The sequence below is a fragment of the Agelaius phoeniceus genome, chromosome 13 (genome assembly GCF_051311805.1).
Source record: "Agelaius phoeniceus isolate bAgePho1 chromosome 13, bAgePho1.hap1, whole genome shotgun sequence".
Taxonomy (NCBI): Eukaryota; Metazoa; Chordata; class Aves; order Passeriformes; family Icteridae; genus Agelaius; species Agelaius phoeniceus.
In genome coordinates this window covers 2,588,182-2,606,649 of record NC_135277.1, presented here as the reverse complement: position 1 = coordinate 2,606,649, position 18,468 = coordinate 2,588,182, and the positions used below count along the sequence as shown (strand labels likewise).

General features: G+C 47.5%; 1 protein-coding gene across 1 annotated transcript in view; it reads right to left on the bottom strand.

Annotated features, from left to right (window-relative positions):
• The window catches only part of IGDCC3 (immunoglobulin superfamily DCC subclass member 3), a 101,144-nt gene that overhangs the window by 35,280 nt on the left and 47,396 nt on the right, over positions 1 to 18,468 (bottom strand). The window contains exons 3-5 of the mRNA XM_054642357.2: positions 8,628 to 8,772; positions 5,785 to 5,915; positions 1,199 to 1,336 (exon numbers count right to left, since the gene is read on the bottom strand). Coding sequence (XP_054498332.2) covers positions 1,199 to 1,336; positions 5,785 to 5,915; positions 8,628 to 8,772 — 414 coding nt within the window. The remainder of the gene's footprint in view (positions 1 to 1,198; positions 1,337 to 5,784; positions 5,916 to 8,627; positions 8,773 to 18,468) is intronic.

The window sequence follows — 18,468 nt, the reverse complement described above, 5'->3', positions numbered from 1 at the left end:
AGGCAATTATAAAGTAGTTTATTATAGTTGAGCACTAACATAGAGCTGTCTTGTGTCCAAGAGAACCAAACCAGTGATATAGAGTATCTGGGGAATTTTTAAAACGGCATCAATCTGATGGTTATGGCTCTGGCGGCAAAAATACCAGTTAGTGGCATACAAAGGCTGATTTTACAAGCCACTAGAGGATGCAAGGAGGGAAAACATGGGAAAAAAGTGCAACTGATATTGGATGCAAGTCCTCCTTCCCTGGCAGGCAGCTCTGGAGTGGGAAATCACCCTGCCCATGAGCTGACCATGACCCTTGGAGAGCTGTGGGGGTGGAGTCCCACATCCAGCACAGCAGCATGAGACAGAATTGTCCTGTTTGTGCTTCACAACCACCTTGGGAGACACCAGGAGATGAGCATCCCAAAATTCATGTGACCTCAAGGACCACAATATCTCCAGAAATCCCAACTGAATCCAACCCCACTGTGCACACAGCCAGAGTTACAAGCTGTGGGAGATAAAACAAAATTCATCAGCTCTTCGCTCAGCACAGGTTTCTGTGGGCAATGGAAGTGTTGCTCTGAGCAAAACAGTTTCTAAGCTATCATCACAAAGTTAGAACCTAAAATAAACCTTAGAGAAACACAGCCCTCTGCTCCTCCTGGCTTGCATGATGCCATCAGACACTGTCTCTGGTTTCCACGCTGATTTAAAAACATATCATGGACCCCAGCAGCAAGCATTTGTTTTTTCAGGGCTTCAGACACACTTTAAACACTCTCTCCCCCTTAAAATTGTTTTAAAACTCCCTGAACAGGCAGCAAATTTCTTTCAAGTCTGTTTTTATGTGAAAGATGTGTTTGTGTATGATTTTGCTTCTCTAGGCCAACAGTGGTGATGTTTTTGATGCAGCAGCAGAAGATGCTGTCACTTGAGAAAAGATAAAATTATCACCTTTCATGAAACATCTACAGGTTTAACCAACCCACTTCTCTAACAGCTGAAAACAGAATCTTGGCAGAGAGAAAAAACAAAGTGTAGACATGAGGATAAAAAGCACTTCAAGCCTACAATTACCTTCTGTGGGAAGGGAGAGGGTGAATCGGTTGTTGTATAAAACAGTCAGTGGCACCTACCTATTTCCTACATGATGGCTATGGAGAGGAGGAGGAGGAGGAGGAGGAAACCCCAGTGACCCCAGGCTTACCGAGGCGGCTCCAGGAGACGATGGGCCGGGGGTTGCCGGTGGCGATGCACTCCAGCACCGCCGTCTGGTGCACGGTCAGCGTCAGGTTCTCCGGGCCCACGAGGATCATGGGGTCCTTGTACACGGTGGAGTGGGAGCCTGCAACGACAGCACCACGGTCAGAATGCTTCTGATTGCCTCTTGTTAAAGGGAACATCGAGGACTTTGGGTATCCTCCAAGTACATCTCTTCTAAGCACACATCCTCTTCATTGGGAGCTGTAGTGATAGGAGAAGGAGTAATGAGTTCAAACTGGAAGAGGGGAAATTCAGTTTAGGTATTTGGAAGAGATTCTTCCCTATGAGGGTGGTGAGACCCTGGCACAGGCTGCCCAGAGAAGCTGTGGATTCCATCCCTGGAAGTGTTCAAGGCCAGCCTGGGCAGGACTTGGAGCAATCTGCTCTAGTGGAAGGTGTCCCTGTCCATGGCAGGGGGTGGAATGAGATGGTCTTTAAGGGTCCTTCCAACCCAAACCATTCCAGGATTCTAAATTATGTGGCTGGTGTAACCCTCAATAAACCTGAGATGTACATGAAACAAAAGGAGCACAGTGTTTGTGTGACAGTCACACTGAACATATTTTAAGTGTGCATTGATTATTCCTGGGGAAAACTCCTGAAGAAATGATCCAGCCACAAACAGCCCTGTAAACACCTGGATATCAACAACATAAAGAAGGAACTGCACTGTGAACTGCAAAGAGAAGATGTGCATGGTATATAAGGAAAACACAACATGAAAGACAGCAGGAATGCAAATAAATGAGGGGGTTGCTTTATCTTTCAGCATTTCAAACCACAAAGTAAACCATACAGACCACAATACCTAACTCTGTCTCTGTGAGCATCCTCTCTTGCTGCTGGTGTCACTTGCTCCAAAAGACCTGTCCTGGGACAAGGAATGATGGAGGTAACAGTCCCTGACTCCGGCTGAGGAGCTTTCTGAGAGGAGACTTCTCTGATGACTGCACCCTACTTTTTCCTACAATTTTCCTGCAAGGAGAGGATGCATCCCACTGCACTGATACAACTGTGACATATTTGCTGCTCATGATACAATCAGTAATCCTTTATTTGCACTATAGTAGCACCAAGTGGCAGCAATCAAGAATAAAACCCATCATGCAAGATGGATGTGCAGACCCATAAAAGAACAAAATCCTGGCACAAGGACCCTGGACACCAGACAGGCACAAGAAAGGCAAAAGGAAACACATTTCACTAGACAGAACAATGGCATGGGACAAAACAATCATCCTGTGTTATGTATACTACAGCTGAACCCATATCTCCTGAGACCCTGAAAAGTGCCTTATCCCTGGGCCGAAAGTCCCTGCAGCCTTTACTCCCATTTTCTGGAAGCAGGAGAGGAGAAAACCCAAGAGATATTCTCAGTTCTCCATCAGTAAATGGGAATACTGAAAATGAGTCTTCCTCCCTGTCTCTGATGAGAAATGCTGAGGTCAAAGCAGTGTTTAAGGAATTCCATCAATCTTACAGCTGCTGGCAAAAAAAGCTCTGTACACCTGCAAAGACAAATACCTGGACTGGTCATCTGCCCCCAAGCAGGAGTGGGGCACAGGGAGGGCTGGGGAGCACAGCCCTGGCTGGGCTTTGCCAAAGGGATCAACCCACACTGACTCCTGTACATGGACTTTCCAATGTTCAAAATGCTCGTTACAGAGAAGTGATCCACCAAAATCTATCGACAGGGGCTTTTCTCCAAGAAAAACAATTTCTTCCTGCACTTTTGAGTGTTACTCGCTCACAGCAGCTCAGGGGCTGGAATCAGGGCATAGCAGGGGGATTCCACAGTGGTCCAAGGGCAAGCACAGATCAGAGCAGCTCGTTTGTGAATTGTTCCTATGGGGGCTAAGCAGGGAATGATAAAGCGACTCCGAGCTTGTGTGTAAATGGGCAAAATCCAAGAAAAATCACCGTGTCAGCGTGACTTAAGAGCTGACTTTCTCACTAAATGCATTTCACTGCAAGCCATAAAATGCAGATTTTTTGATGAGAACCAGAATGCACAATAAATTCATATGACCAGCTGGTTAACCCCAAGAGATCTGAAAAACAATACCTTCCCCTCAGTACCTCGGAGTGCCTTTAAAACCCATGTAGATTTATTGTTCTGAATCACAATACTAAATGTTCACGCTTAGAATAATACGGTATTATCAGCGTATTATATAGCGATTTCAATATTTCAAAACACGGAGAAATGAAATGAATTGTCCAAGGTCACCCAAGAATATCAGCAAATGGGAGCCAAGTTCAAAGCAGAATTTATGAAACACACTACTTTGACAATAAAATATTTAAATATCACATTCTTTGATTTCTACTCTGAGTCTTAGATATTCAGGTTTTTAAGTGTGGATTCAGCTCCTTGAGTTTGGGCAAATGCTGTCCAGCTCTGGAATTGGCATTCCCACTACTGCTCACCTTCTGCAAAGGCCATGGAATGGCCCTGTAGCTTGGCTGCTGAGCCCATCACCCACAGCAGTGACAGCTCCAGGGCCAGCAGGGACTGGGGCACAGCAGTCAGATGTCAGCACTGCACAAAGGGACCGACCATGTCCCAACATCAAGGAGGAGGTTTCCTTCTTCAATCAGACCAGCTCTTTGATGCAGGGTCAGGAAGGAAGGAATGATAAAATGAGGGACTCGTGGCAGGCGAGTGCTGCTGGAGCTCAACAGGGTTCACAGCAGTGCAGGGATCTATTCTGAAAGGGGAAAAGGCTCTAATGATGCCTGTGGTCCCCAGGGACTCTGCCAGCAGCAGTCACAGTGAGGATGGGGAGGTCCCCAGCACTGCCAGCAGTGACAGGCACTCCAGCAGAGACAGGAGCATCGCCTGCCAGATCTTGATCAAAAGGACAGCAGCAGAGAGAGCCACAGCTTGCACTGGAAAGGTGTCAGTGCAGAGAGGCAGGCAGCCCCCTCGGGAGCAGCTCCGCTGAGCAGGCACTTGAAAATAATCAGTCAGCAGGACTGGAAGACATCTCTGTGCTGCTCACTGCCGGCAGCCCCGCCACCACCGCCAGGCAGAGGAGGGAGAGCACTGCAAGCAGGCTCCTTCATCCCCACGGGCAGCCACCCTCCTCCTCCTCCCCTCCTGCCGGGCTGTGGCAGTACCCTGCAGGGCACAGGCTTCCAGAGCCCATTCTCACCCTCTCCCTCCTCCCTCCCAATCCAGGGCTTGGATTGGAAACCTCAGGGAGGCTGATCTGGTGCTTCTCTACTTCTCTGGTGAAGCAATGGCTGAAGCTGCTGCCCAGCAGGGAAAAGTGGGAGCCCTCCTGCCATCATGAAGAGCAGAGAGACCATTCCCAAGATACAAAAGATTTGCAAGAATTCTGCTTACCCCATCATGCCTAATGCCATGTGCACAGCAGCACTCACGTTAGCTCAGTATTTACTGACACAACACCCACACCAGCAAAGCAATGCCCCGTGCACCTCTGTGGCTCACCACAGCCTCTGCTGCCGTGCCAAAGCCCAGGGTTCACATGCTAACACATACCTGCTGTCCTGATCTAACAGATATTTGTGTGTTCTTAGCAAACACCACAGAGCATAAACCTTTTCTGTGGAGGTTTAACCCAGTGCAATGAGTTTTCCATGCAAATGTCCAGTTACAGCAGTGCAGGCACTGAAGCATGGTCCAAACCCTTCAACAAACACTTACACACGGTGCCCATATTCATCATCTGACTGCTTTAAGGAGGAGAAAAAACCACAAATGTTTCATGGACAGGAAACCTGGAAAATATCCATCTGTAATGAGGGATGGTCAGATGAGAACAACTAGAGCTTTCTGCCCTGCGAGAAATAGAAACTCAGGCCAGTAAACTGACACAAAGAACTTCACCACATTGATAATTTACTGCTCTTTATTCCCTCTATGTGGCTACTGTTTGCATAGATCAAGCAAACAGATAAGTAACAGGTACCCAAAGCCCCCAGGTCTTTCAGAACCAGTTAACCTGCTTTCTTTCCCATCAGAGTTGATATACACAGCATCACTCTTCCCTCGGCTTCACCCCATTTCACACATGTTGCTTTTTTACAGTCAGCAGAGGCTAATATGACACTTGGTACAGGTGTTAAGTCTGCTCCAGAACCACTGGCCAGGCAGTGTTTTGGAGGGTGATGGGAAGCTGTGAGATGTGTGCTGGAAAGCCTCCAGCTCCTGGGTACCAGCAATTACATGTATATGATGGACAGGAGCATGAGAGCTCAGGGGAAAGACCTTTGGCTGCATGTAAGAAAGAACTCAGAAACACCCACTCAACCATCCCTGGGGAGACTTCCCTTGCCTGTTATCTCCAAAGATGCAATCTCCATTTCCACAGGGAATCTGGGATGTACCATACTGGAAGGGATCTTAACAACCAACAATGCAGAACAAGGAAGGTGTTACGGCTGGACAGAGGAATGCCTCTCAGTGTGTTAGCCTGAAGCTCTCTTAAACTGTCCTGGTCCAGAGCAGCAGTGGGAAGAAGACAGGAAGGCAGCCAGGACAGCGTAGCTGGCACTAACCTGACACGGTGAGCCGGGCCTCCCGGCTGAACTTCACATTAGCAATATTGGTGGCAACGCAGTGAAATATCCCACTGTCCTCTGCCCTTAGCCCCGTTATCTGGAGAACCCCCTTGGGGAGCAGCGTGTACCTGTGGGGAGACAAAACAGAATCAAAAGCTTGCAAAGCAGGACATGATGTGACAGCAGGCTGCACACCCATCCAGGTGAGGCAGGCTGGCTCCCTGCATCCCAGTGCAGAGGTGCCAATACCACCAGAATGTCAACACCCCTTTAGGCTGAGCCCAAGCCTGCTTCTGCATCAGTACTTCGGTTTTTTTGGATACTTGAGCCTTTGGTCTTCTTTTACGGGGGAATAAAAGAAAATAATTTATCTCCTGATGCATCCTTGAGAAATGGTGATTTTTGTTGGAAGGCTACAAAATAGATGCTTCCTATTTAACCTGTGGAATAGCTCTGGCAGTGCATTTGCATGTGAAGACAGCTGACATTACAGTTATCATGACATGGGAATTACCACTCATCAGCTGAAGCACAGTGACCAAGGACAGGCATCAGAAACCTGTGCTCCACGCTCCCCACTCCAGGCCCAGGACTCAAATCCGTATGACCTTAAAACCTCGGATGCATGAAAAGGAATGTTTAAAATAAATATTGCGTGGGCAAATGTAAACATCAATAAATATTTTATATCTTTAAAACACAGGCACATTTAAATCATGCGTGCATACACACATATATGTACACATACATTACAGGTTGCTTGGCAACCACTTGTTTAAATTGGCTGGTAGTAAGTCATTACACTGTGATGAGTTAATAATCCATTTCCGTCCGGAAGATGAAGAATATCTTTCTCCATATCAGCATATGGTTAAGTGCCTATAACCTGCTCCCTGCGCCGCGTTCTAAACGTGTGGCTCCGTGTCGGTGGCAGCACGACAGCAATCAGTTCTACATGGCCCCAAGTTGATTGCAATCTCTCTGGGACTTTAAAATGCCCATTGTTTTGGATGAATTATACTACAAGAAGCCTTCATTTTTGTTAACAATCTGCCCACAGCATTAGAGGATTCAATTCCAAAGCTATTATTCTGCCTTCAAAGCCTCCAAGTGCAAGACTCGGCATACAAATTTATATACACTTTATACGCAGAAATGCACCAAGCGTGATTAATGCAGAAATCCAATTCAGTTAGAGAAGCAACTCTCATCACCCAGGCTCTGGTGTCAGAGATTAATCTACTGAGCTGACAATGAAAAACTTCCCCAATAACTTTACTCCTACAAAAAGCCAAATCTCTTCAAAATCAGGACACGAGTGTAAGGAAACTGTTCCTAGGCTACATCCTCCAGGGCTTGGGCAAACTCTCTATCCCAGAGGAGAAGCAGCAGGAACGAGCACAGCTTGGACCTTTCTGGGTTGGAGAAAAGTCTTGGCTTTTCAGCCTTGGTGTTCCTCAAACTTGGGGTTCCCCAGCCTCGGAGAAAAGAAGTCCTGGTCATATTTAAATCCCTGCCACATTTCTGACCAACTCCACAGCTGTGTCCCTGGGTTCAAATGCAAAGGATCAATGATGCATGAAGGACTTCAGGGGAACTTCTCCTGTCCTGCAACATCTCACTGGGATGCCACAAGGCATCCAGCAAAGTTCTCCACTCTTACTTCTGCTGATGCCACCTCGGATCAGTGGCTCTGCTCTACCACGTCCCCAGTTCAGCACCTGTATGAGTAAGAATCCTTCAGAGGAGATCAAGTTCAACAAATCAACCTTGCGCTGGGCTAAAAAAAGCTTAGCTGAAAAATGCAAGGAAAAACAAAACCTGACAGTTGCAGTTTTCCACAGCAGATTTGGGCCTCTTGGGTCCTTCTACTGTAAGTTCACTGCCACTCTGAGAAGGTCAGGCATTGTTCCAGCCTTCGTGTTTTCTCCTGCCTCCAAAGAACCCAACCACATTCTGCTGCAGAGCTGACATTTTTAAGAATAGGGGCTTTCAGGAAAATATTTACAGCTTCCTGGTTTCGCCTATTCCCAAGGCAGGGGCGTCAGTGTTTGCTCGAGGTGTGCTGTGAGCGATTGTCCCCGGCGCTGGCTGCGCGGCCGCCGGCAGCGGGCACGCGTTTCCTGCCAGCTGCGCTGCCCTGCGCCGCGCACCAAACCCTGATGAGGGACGCTTCCGACGCCAAGGGAGCGCCTGTCAAACACAGGAAGCGGCGACGTGCCGCTCCAGGTCTAGGCTGGGAAGGGAGGCAGCTGGAGTTTCTCTTTAGGAGATTGTTTGGGAAATGGCAGCTCAGGGTGCTGTGAGAAGCTCTCTGCAGAGCTCCCCAGTTGCCACACATGAGGGAGTCCACCTGGAAATGGCAGCCACAGTGAAATTCAGCACTTGCAAGAGTCCAGGACCCATATGCAAGATCCTAAGATTCATCCTAATCATGAATCTGTCTCAGAAAGAGTTACACAAAATGAAGCCATGGAGGGATGAAAGATGCCAAAGCTACCCAGCTCTCTGAGGCTTGCTGGGCAGGTCTCAATGCTGGAAAATAAACCTGGAGCAGGGTTGATCAGAGATGGTCAGTGCAAGCCTTTCAAAATCAGCTAATAGCTTTATCTACTTCTCCTGGGAAATGCCAGTACTCCTACAAGGTGTTTGCCCAAAAGGAGAGCCAAACCAGAAAACTCACAACACACTAAACAAAAGAGTCTTCCATGGTGGAAACATTGGCCAAGACCCTTAGCCCAGGTTAGTTGTGTCTGAACACAACTGGAAGCAACAGAAAGTCTAGTGATCTTTTCCCATCTGGAGAAAGGCCAGCAGCACATGGCTTAGACATGTCCTACCTTTCATTGTCTGTGTTGACTGGCATGCTGTTCTTATGCCATAGGATGACTGGCTCAGGCAAGCCGTGGATCTGGCACTGGAATCTTGCTACACCGCCTTCCTCCACCACTGCATTCTGAGGGTGGATGTGGAAGTCAGACATTGCTGAAAGACAAAAAGAGAGACAAAATTATTCACATGTGAAGAAAGAGCCAACTGGAAGATGTCAGCAACTTTACATGACCTAGAAACACAATCATTTCCCACACAATGCAAATGGGACTGTAACGTAATGTAAGAGCAGAAGGCCAGCTTGCAGCCTAACCTTCTGCATGGAAAAACAAGACTAGTGGGAAGTTCTTGGTATCCCACCTGCCTCTGCACATTGAAATGATTGGCTCAACCAGAACAGCAGACTTTGCTCCAGGACCCTCATGGTGCTTAGCAAGGTCTGCCAGGGCAGCGAGAAACACAGACACTGCACTGGCACTTATCAGAGGTCATTCCCAATAGCTTGACCAGTCTTTGGATCCTAGTCCACATCAAAAGAGAGATGGATCCTTTCTGTTGCCATCAATGTCTTACCTGTTGTAAATATCCTTCTGATATGTACAGCTTGACTCCTAAACTCATGTTATTTAAATAATTTGAGCAGAAGAATGCCAAAATACCCTAGTGAAACATACAGTCCTTGATTTCCACCTGTTTGCAGGTGCTCCTGCTCATTGCATACTCTGCCTTCCAGCACAGCAGCAGGAGCAGCCACATCCCCAGGTTGGGAAGCAAAAGGATTCAGCCAAAAGAAAGAGCAGCTGCCAAGAGCTCAGCAAAATGAGGCTTTTGGGGCTGGGACCACCCGACAGCAAATGATGAGCCCCAGCATGCCCACGCAGGGTGAATACAGACCAGCCTGTTCCAGCAAGCCACAGCTGTAACCACTGTGTGGAAACACTCTGGCACGCTGTTAGAGCTACATAAATAATACCGTAATCATTACTATTAATTAATTGGAAGGTGCTGCCTGTTGACTCCGCAATAAACATATTCAAAGCTAATAAACATCCCAGTGGTTATTGAGCTCGTGATTCATTTAAAGTGCTGCATTCACAGGAAGGTCTCTCACATTACCATACAAAACAAACTCCAGGAGAACTCCCTGCTCTGCCGCCCCAACCCGATGACACCCTCTCCCCAGCAAGAAAACCTCGTCCCCTTTTACAAGCATCAAGTGCAATGACTGTGGGTCTGCTAAGGAACAAGCTGCCTATGTGTCAGGGCAGCTTAATCATTCATCTGCAAACTGCAGTTGGGCTCAGGCAGATGGGAGATGGCCATTAGCAATCATACATTAAATATGTGTTGCATTAACCTGCGCTGCTCCCGCAGCCACCGCTCTCAACCCGCTGATGGCAGATTTGTTAAGCTGATGGAGTAGCACGGAGCAAAGCCCCAGCCCTGCACAGTTGCAGGGTTGGGAAGGTTTTGTAGGTATGAGGGTGGAATGGGCAGGCAGCCCCACGTCGGGAGCCAGACCGGGGAGTGGCTGCGCAATGTTCCAGCCAGATGGCGACACACCAGCACAAGGTGAAAGATCACGGAAAATTGTATTTCTCTTTCCCAAGATAAAAGCCAATGCAATTATCCTCTCTGGTATAGGATTATAGGATGGAGCCCAATAGTGCAATGGCAATTTACCCAATTCATATAGATTTAGCCTTGAAATGAGACTGATCATGGCTCAGAGCATTCAGACATGGAAAGGAGCCCAAAGGCTGCTAGGAGGTCTCTCATCACCAGGTGATGCTGCTTCCAAGGTGGCAAGGGATGCTTCAAAAGATGGGGGATCCATGGGTGCCTGCAGCAGGGGAGCTCAAGGGAGCCTGCAGAACATTTCAAGGCTGAAGACCCAGACCAGGGTGAGCATTTTTGCAAAGTCAAAGCTTATGGACTCTCACCAAGAAATGAATCCAAGAATTACTGAGAATTACACAAAGCTCTCTAAAAATTTTTTTAAAAAGCATGGATTCAGATGCCTGTAGGAAAATCCCTTTCAAATGTACAGATGCTCAGCACTGAGGTTTTCTGGTGGTTGACAGGGTTGATAAAAGAGGGAGGTGTGAATGAGAACCGCCCAACAGACTTTGCTCTGCTGGCTACAGAATTCATCGCCATTCCTTTATTTCAATAATATCACCTCTTATAGGTAAAACTGCAGCAATAACCTCTACTCTTAAAGACACCAGTATTAATATTTATCATGAATAAAACATGGAAAGTTATAAATAATTCAGTTATGAGGATGTTAAGTAAAATATTACTCTTCAACGACACTATAATGTGGCTTTGAAGCACAGTTTTATGTTAAATGCCTAGGAAACACTGTGACCCTTGCCAAGACCAGCTGGTTTGCAGAAGATGCATTAAAAATTCATGCACTGAGCTACAAAATGCTATTTTTAAAACAGGTTTACGAGTTTATTTACAGTTGCAGAGACAAAAGACTTTTGGAGCATCTCCTGTAAAACAGCAACAAAACTTCAATGTGAGTGATTACTGGGTTTTCAGCCTGGGAATAAATCACTGGGGAGAAGGAGAGGAAAGGGACAGGAGCTCAACTGCTTCACAGGGCATTGCCTGGAGGAGCTAAATCTCTGCTGACCCATGTGAGGTTTTTATATACGTCCCAACTGACTGTAACAAACTCATGTAGCAGAGTGCTGGCTCCTGTTTGTCACTTGCCTTCCCGTGGCAAGCAGCAGGACCCTGTCACCAGCCGGGTGCTTTTGTTCCAGCCGCCAAGGAGAAGAGCTGCACGTCAGCCCGGGTGGGGTTGGCCAGCAGCCAGGGAGCTGCAGCTCATTTCTATGCTAATGGCTATAATAATTTTAAAAATAAATACATGCAATCACAATATTCACCCGCGAGCTCCTAAGAGGGGAGGCACTCACTAATCCATCTGCCAGCGCTCTCTGCCATCCAGCAATGCAACATCCATGTGCCAATGGAGGGACTGGTGCTACCCCAGGCCTTTTTTTCCATCATCAGAGGGGTGAGTGCCACCCTGTTCCCATTAAATTTCCTTCTGCCATCTCCTTGTGTCATCAAGCCATAAAAATACCATAAATCACATGCACACTCATTGCTCCACATTAATGCTCCAAGCTGTGATGTCTCTGTGCTTCTGCTATCATCCCACCTGGATTTTGGCTGTGGTACACAGCAACTGCCACAGGGCACAGAAAGACAAAATTAGGGCTTACAGCAGACAGGGAATGGTCCTGGCAGCCCTTTGATGCTGCAGGCATGGAGGAGTCTCCTCCAAAAGATGCTGTCCAAGGCTAGATTCAGACTGAATGTTGACTGTCTACAGTCACACAGACACATGAAGCAGAGGAGTTACTCTTCTCTCCTTCCCCTGTGTTACATAACTAAGGACCTCAACTAGGATGATGCTGGATCACAGGCAAGGCTCTACCATAAAGAAACCACCATGCTTGGGATTGCCCACCACTTAACCCCCACTGGGATGCAGTCCCTGAAGGCATGTCCGATGGACACAGGTGAGCAGCAGCTCTCATCCTCATCCATATTCATGGAGGATTCATTCTGGGGTCTCCTCTAATCAAATCACGAGCACTTTCTCCATCCCAACAGGCCCAGTGGAAAGGCCAATGGAATAAAAATGAAAATAGCTATCGAGTGAAATTTTCTCTACTCCATAAAAAACTAAATTGAAACCATTAGTGGCCAATCCTTTTTTGCTCAGTGCAGCATTAGTGCTAAGCCAGAGATTGACCTAGATTTGATATAGAAAAAGAAAACATTAACTTGGTATGTCAAAGCAAATCCCAGGCCTTTAGAGTCATTAAAACACAAACATTGTGCAGGCACAAGGAGAGGAGGAAGACTTGAAAGGTTCAGTGCCAAACATGGTGTTAGGAGAGCATTTGGGAAGGCCAGCTAGGTCTGCACTCAAATTGCCTCTTGATTTTAAATTACTTACGGGGAAACAGAGACCCAGGCTGGCTCTGACACAAGATGATGCTGGGGAGGAGTGAGCACCCACACCACCACAGATGCCACACAGTCCACAAATAGCAGCACACAAGTGAAGATCCTTTCTTCACATTTCTGCCACCAACCTGTTAAATTCAGACCATTTCCAATGGAGGTATGTGGCTAAAATGCTTCTCAGTTAACACAGTATAAGGAACAAGAGTTTTATGAGGGTGTGCCTCCAGTACCTGGGCTTCCAGATGCTCCTACCAAAGAGTGCAAGCTTCATTATCTCTGTTACAACTGAGGAAGGTGAAATCTGGGAGGCAAATTATTTGCCCAGAGCAGAGAACAAGCCATAGGCAAGCTGACCCCTTCCAAGACTGGCTCCATTCCAATGACTGCTGATTCTGATACTGAATATACAGTGAACTGCTGATTTTTATACTGAATTTCTCTATGTACTAATAAAATTGAATTCCTCCTCAGGTCAGCAGAAGCCAGGGTTGTTTTTTAAAACACAATGAACACCATGCCAATTAATGCCAAACCTGAACCACCCTCGAATCAGGCTGAGAGCTCCAGCAGAACCAACCTTCAGTATCTGTGAGACTCACGGAGCACCCAACTCCTTTTCCTGAAAGCCACCAGTACTAAGGCAAGCAGAGGGATTAAATTTTCAATTCCCTCTTGGCTTAAGAGACCTTTCCCACTAAGTCAGCAACCTGCCAGGGAACATTCTCAAAGAAGTCAGCAGGTGAAGGCTCTGCAGACTCAGGTCTTATTTGTCCCCTCCACACTCTGGAAATGGAGGATTTGCTAATGAGAAGGAGCCAGCACAAAAGGCGGGGGGTGTGTGGACACCACAAATCCCATCCTCTCCTCTCTTCCCCCCTGCCTTCAAACAGCAACGCCTGCCCAAGCCTTTAAGAAAAAGACACTGAATCTTCTTTCGGTACTTTTTAAAGATGCATTTTGATAAAGCTAAAACCCAGCCCACGGCAGGCCAGCCCGGTGGCTACTCCAGCTGCAGAGCAGCCTCTGCGCCTGCGAGCCGGCCCTGCGTGTCTAATGACGCTTTTGTGCGAGGCTGTTGCTGAACTGCCATGAGCCCAATTTTGAATGCAAGTTGCTTTGTGCATAGTGAAGCGTGAACAACAGCGCCGCCCATTTATCTATTTAATTCTCCAGGAGTAGCAGGAGCGGGGCCCTTCGCTCACATCTAAAGGGAAGAAAAATCGCCTTTCTCTCAGCTTTGGAAAGGGAGGGAAATATTAAAGAGCAGCCGTGCCTCTCCCAGCACAGAGGAAAATCCTCTCTGCCCCTGTCCACTAATCATAGCGGGGAAAATCCGAAATCTCTATTGTCCATGCTGAGCTTCAGACCTCAAAAGAATATGAGCTGCAAGACTCAGGAGAGTTTGAGGCAACGAAGACATTTTAGAGGAATGTAGTTCATTTAAGAGGAACCAAAATACCAGGTGAGATAAAAGAGGGAGGATGACCCACCTCGGTCTGTGCAGAGGTACAGGGAAATGGTCAATCCTGAACACTTTTTATTTGGAATATTTGCAAACAAGTGCTTATTCCTCTTTTGCTTTGGCCGTTGTTTTCTTCCCCTGGAGCGAACAGGATGGCTCAGAGCATGAATGGAGGATGGTGCAGGCTCTGTTCTCCCTGCATTTTGCATCCTCGTGTCTCTTATTTTCACCTGCAATCAAAGCTGACTGGAAGAATTTAAAATCGGCTGAGAAGACAGCATATCATACAGACCTCTCTAGCTGACCAACAAAGTCTCCACCTGGCCTGTTTTCTTCTCCTGTCTCAAGCTCCTGGGACAGGGATGAAAGGGAGACAACAGAGATAATGCCTCACAGTGGGACACAGCAGCTGCCCATGGGAGGGAACATGCAACAGATATTTTACAAGAAGAGTAGGGGGGAAATCTGCTACTCAAGTAGCAGGAGGCTACTCAAGTCAACCAGGAGGCAAATTTTTGTCTGGTCTGGGACTGTGGCTTCTCAACTTTTTTTATAACAGATTAAATGACTGTGAGCCAAATCCAGCTCAGGTCACCTCCCCGCTGCATTGCAATGAACAGCCCTGATGGACGCTACTGACCCATGACTTATTGTTGGGTTTGCTGCTTTCAGAAGCAGAAAAAAGCACAGAGCCCTGTAGGGGCTGCTTCCGCTTAGGGATGATAAATATCCTGTGAAAGTAATGAACACATTTTCACTGCATGCAGAGCAGGGGTCAGAGGGAACATCCTCAGGAGCCCCTGGTTGCTCTACCCGCCCTGCAGGAGCGAAGGAACCAAGCTGTGAGGAGGATGATGGGTTCTTCCTGAAAAGGTCCCTGTAGGGTGGCACCTGGAAACCCTTTGAATGCCTGCACTGCAGCTCCACTCCTCTTCCTGAGCTTGACTCAATGTGCTGCTAATTGCCAGCACACCCAGTCTCTCCTGCACAATCACAGTGTCTCCAAACCCATATTCCAGTCCTATAGAACTTACTATATTCATGGTATTTATTATAGCTCACTTATTGGAAAATTAACCATATCACCATCAGGTGTTGATGTAGGGGTACTCTCCTGTGAGCAGGAAAGATTTTTGACTGGATAAATGCAGCCTCTGCACCACACATGGAAATGAACAGGAGCCCTATGGCCCAAGGACTGTTTTATACTGCAGTATCTTACCATTTCTGTAAAACTTAGAAAATGCTGCACCTCTAGAGAGAGACTGTGCCCACACTGTTCCAGTAAAGAACGTGAGGGAGCACCCCCAATATTCAACAGCCCACCACCCCTGTTTGTCTTAACTTAGGGGAGCAGAGAGCGCCAGGGGAGCTGCCAATGCCAGAGGAAACCCTTGAGATCATCTGGCATTTGCCATGCTCTCCCTCATGTGGCAGCTCTGCCCAAATGCTGCCTCCTGAGACCCAAGATCTACTACAATGTGGCTGCAGCCAGAAATCATCCCAGCCTGGAAGCAAGAGCAGGAAGTCCCTGTGCATCATCCCTGTGCACCCTCTCTGAGGTGCAGTGAGAAACCAGGGCTGTCTGAGCTCCCTCACACCTTTCCTACAAAGTCATTGGTTATTTTAGGGACAGGCACTAAGTGCCACCCATGGTCACAACCAAAATCCAACATCATCCCTCCCTTGAGTACCAATAGCACACTCTACCCATGAGGCAATGCTGCTCCTTATAAACCACTTTGAAAGATGCATCTTGGCAATCCCATGGATCAAATTTCTCACTTCCCTCCATGCTCAGAGCACATGGCAGCATCCCATCATGTTACCTGCTAGGCCAAGCAGCACAGCAGACAGCCTAGGGTGGTTATCCATCTTCCAGCACCCTCTTGTTTTGCAGGGGGATCACTAATAAACAGCCCCTTTAGCGTTCTCAAATTGGTTTCAGGGAGAGAAGAAGTTGCTGGCGAAGAGGGAGGCATTGCTGGGAGAGACCTTTATCAGGGAGCTCTATTGCAGTAATTTTTCAAGATGAAATTGCTCTCCGGCTCATGACAGCATTTAGTGTATCCTGAGGCGACCATTTGTGAAGCCAAACCTGTGGTCCTGCTGCCCTGCTGCTGGAGGGAAGGGGGAGTATTAAATGCCATAAACAACTCTTAATTTGCCTGGGCGGACTGCACATGGGGCTGGTGATTCTGCAGTGCAGGAAGGGGTTATCTGTCAACTGCACAGAGCCCCAGCACCAAGAGTGATGCTGGCCAGGCAACACTGGCTGCTGTGATGCCTGCCCAGAGGTACAGCACACCACAAAGGGCTCCTGTATTTTTGTGGGGTGACTTCTTAAGAAACCCCAGCATCACACGAGGCTCCTCCACCACAAAGCAAGGCTCCCCTCCAACATCACAGAAGATGTCCCCTCCTGTTGCATTCACAGCAATGGCTTCTTCAGGACTTTCCTCTGAAGCACACATTCGCTCTATTTGCAAAATAGCAATGATTTATCCCACTCAAGTGCCCCTGCAGACCCCTGAAGTAATGAGAAAATGAAAGGCAAGCTGTCCACAAGCCTCTGGGAAAGGTTGGCTCGACAAGGGCAGAGCAAAGCGTGCAAAGCTGCCAGCAGGCAGGTCTCTCATGCCAGATTCCCATCCAGAGCTCCTCGTGTTTTTCCTACTCTGACATACACAATTAAGACAAATTACATAGTTACCATTTTGATTTGTTGCACAATACTGATGTTTTCCATCCCTCTCCCAAATATTGATGGAGATAGTAAAAGAGGAAGCTCCCACACAGCTGGTTTTGGCCCTGGACCACTTTGTTTGCAGCCAACTCCTTCCAATATCGAGTGTGGATGGACGAGCAATCCTGCTTTTCATCAGCTCGGAGAGGCAGTGAGCCAAGCAAGCACGAGGTGTTATCCTCAGCAGCCCTCACAACACCTCTGAGTAGAAACATCCCTGCTCAGACCTCCCTGAGCAAAGTCAGCAGCTTCCCTGCTTTTTTGTGCTCACAGACGAGCACACACTTTGTTTTGGCATCTCCGGAGGCACTGGTGGAATCCGTAAAGGTGAAGGCAAGGAAGCTTTTCATCACCACTGCCCACAGAAATGCCATCAGCCTCGCTTTCAGACTGGGAGCTGTCCTGATTTACAGGCTAATGAATTTTAAATGAGATGCATTTTTTAATTTTTTGTTGTCAGCCCCCATTTTTCTGCCAGCAATCATTCCAGTAATAGCTTTAAATTTTCAGCATCTGTTTTTACCAGCTCTCTTGTAATTAGTTTACTAATGTATTTCACTGTGCCTTTGTTATTTTCAGAGAATTACTTCATTCCCAGCTATCAGAGATAGTGCACTTCAGTCTATAAGGAGTTTGGCCTTTGTTCCCCTGTGGTTATTCACATGGGGGAAGATGGCTCAGTGAATGACAAGCCTTTCTATCACTACACATTCTCCATTTAATGTCTTTATACTGGCTCATTAATTACCACAGAAATCTCCTTTCCAAATGGAACCTGTGATTTATAGAAGACTTGGGCAAGGTGCCATTTTTATCGGGCCGACAGCAAACAGCACCAGTGCTGGCAATTCCCTCTTCATTTTCCTCCTGCTGCAGCAGGGTCAGCCCTGCTGAGGTGGGAGCTGTGCCTGGGCAAGGGAGCTGAGTGAGTGCTCAGTGCTGCTGAGCCATGGGCATCACACTGCTCTGGCTCGGCTGGGATGGCCAAGCCCATGGCAAATTGAGATACAGCCTGTTCTGCCTGCTGCACAGATTGAGATATTCCCTTGGGCAGCTGCTGGGGAGTGCCTGGAAGAGGTGAAACTGCCTCTAAGATGATCTCTTTCCTGAATCTGGTGGTCCAAGGGGTGGCAGTGCATACAGCAAAGTATCTCATAGGTCTTGGCAAAAACCCAAGAACAGCATGGGGACTCTGACTTTCATGATGGAGTGGGCAGTCAGAGGTGATGGGCTCTGTGGCATCCAGAGGCACCTCTCTGCTGCCTATCATCACACAGCAGGCCTGAGTGCAAGCTGTATCCCTCAGACTCCAAAGCATTACAGACTTGCAAACCTCCCAGCACATGGGGTCCAGGCAGGGGGAAGAGCTTCCCAAAGACATAAGGCAAAGGCTCCCTGTGGACCCAAGGCAGCCAGAGCAGGGGGGAAAGGCGGCTGTGGAAGTACCCCAAACAAGGGTCTCTCTGTCCAACGGAAATTAACTTTAAATCCTTCAGAACAGTATGTCTTTCACCACGTCCATACTCTGCTGAGCATGATAAACTACTCCCCTTCTTTATTAAAGAATGAAACAGAAGTGGAAATGGTGCACACGATAACTAAATAAGTTATTTAAATAGAAAAATAATCACAAAAGGCT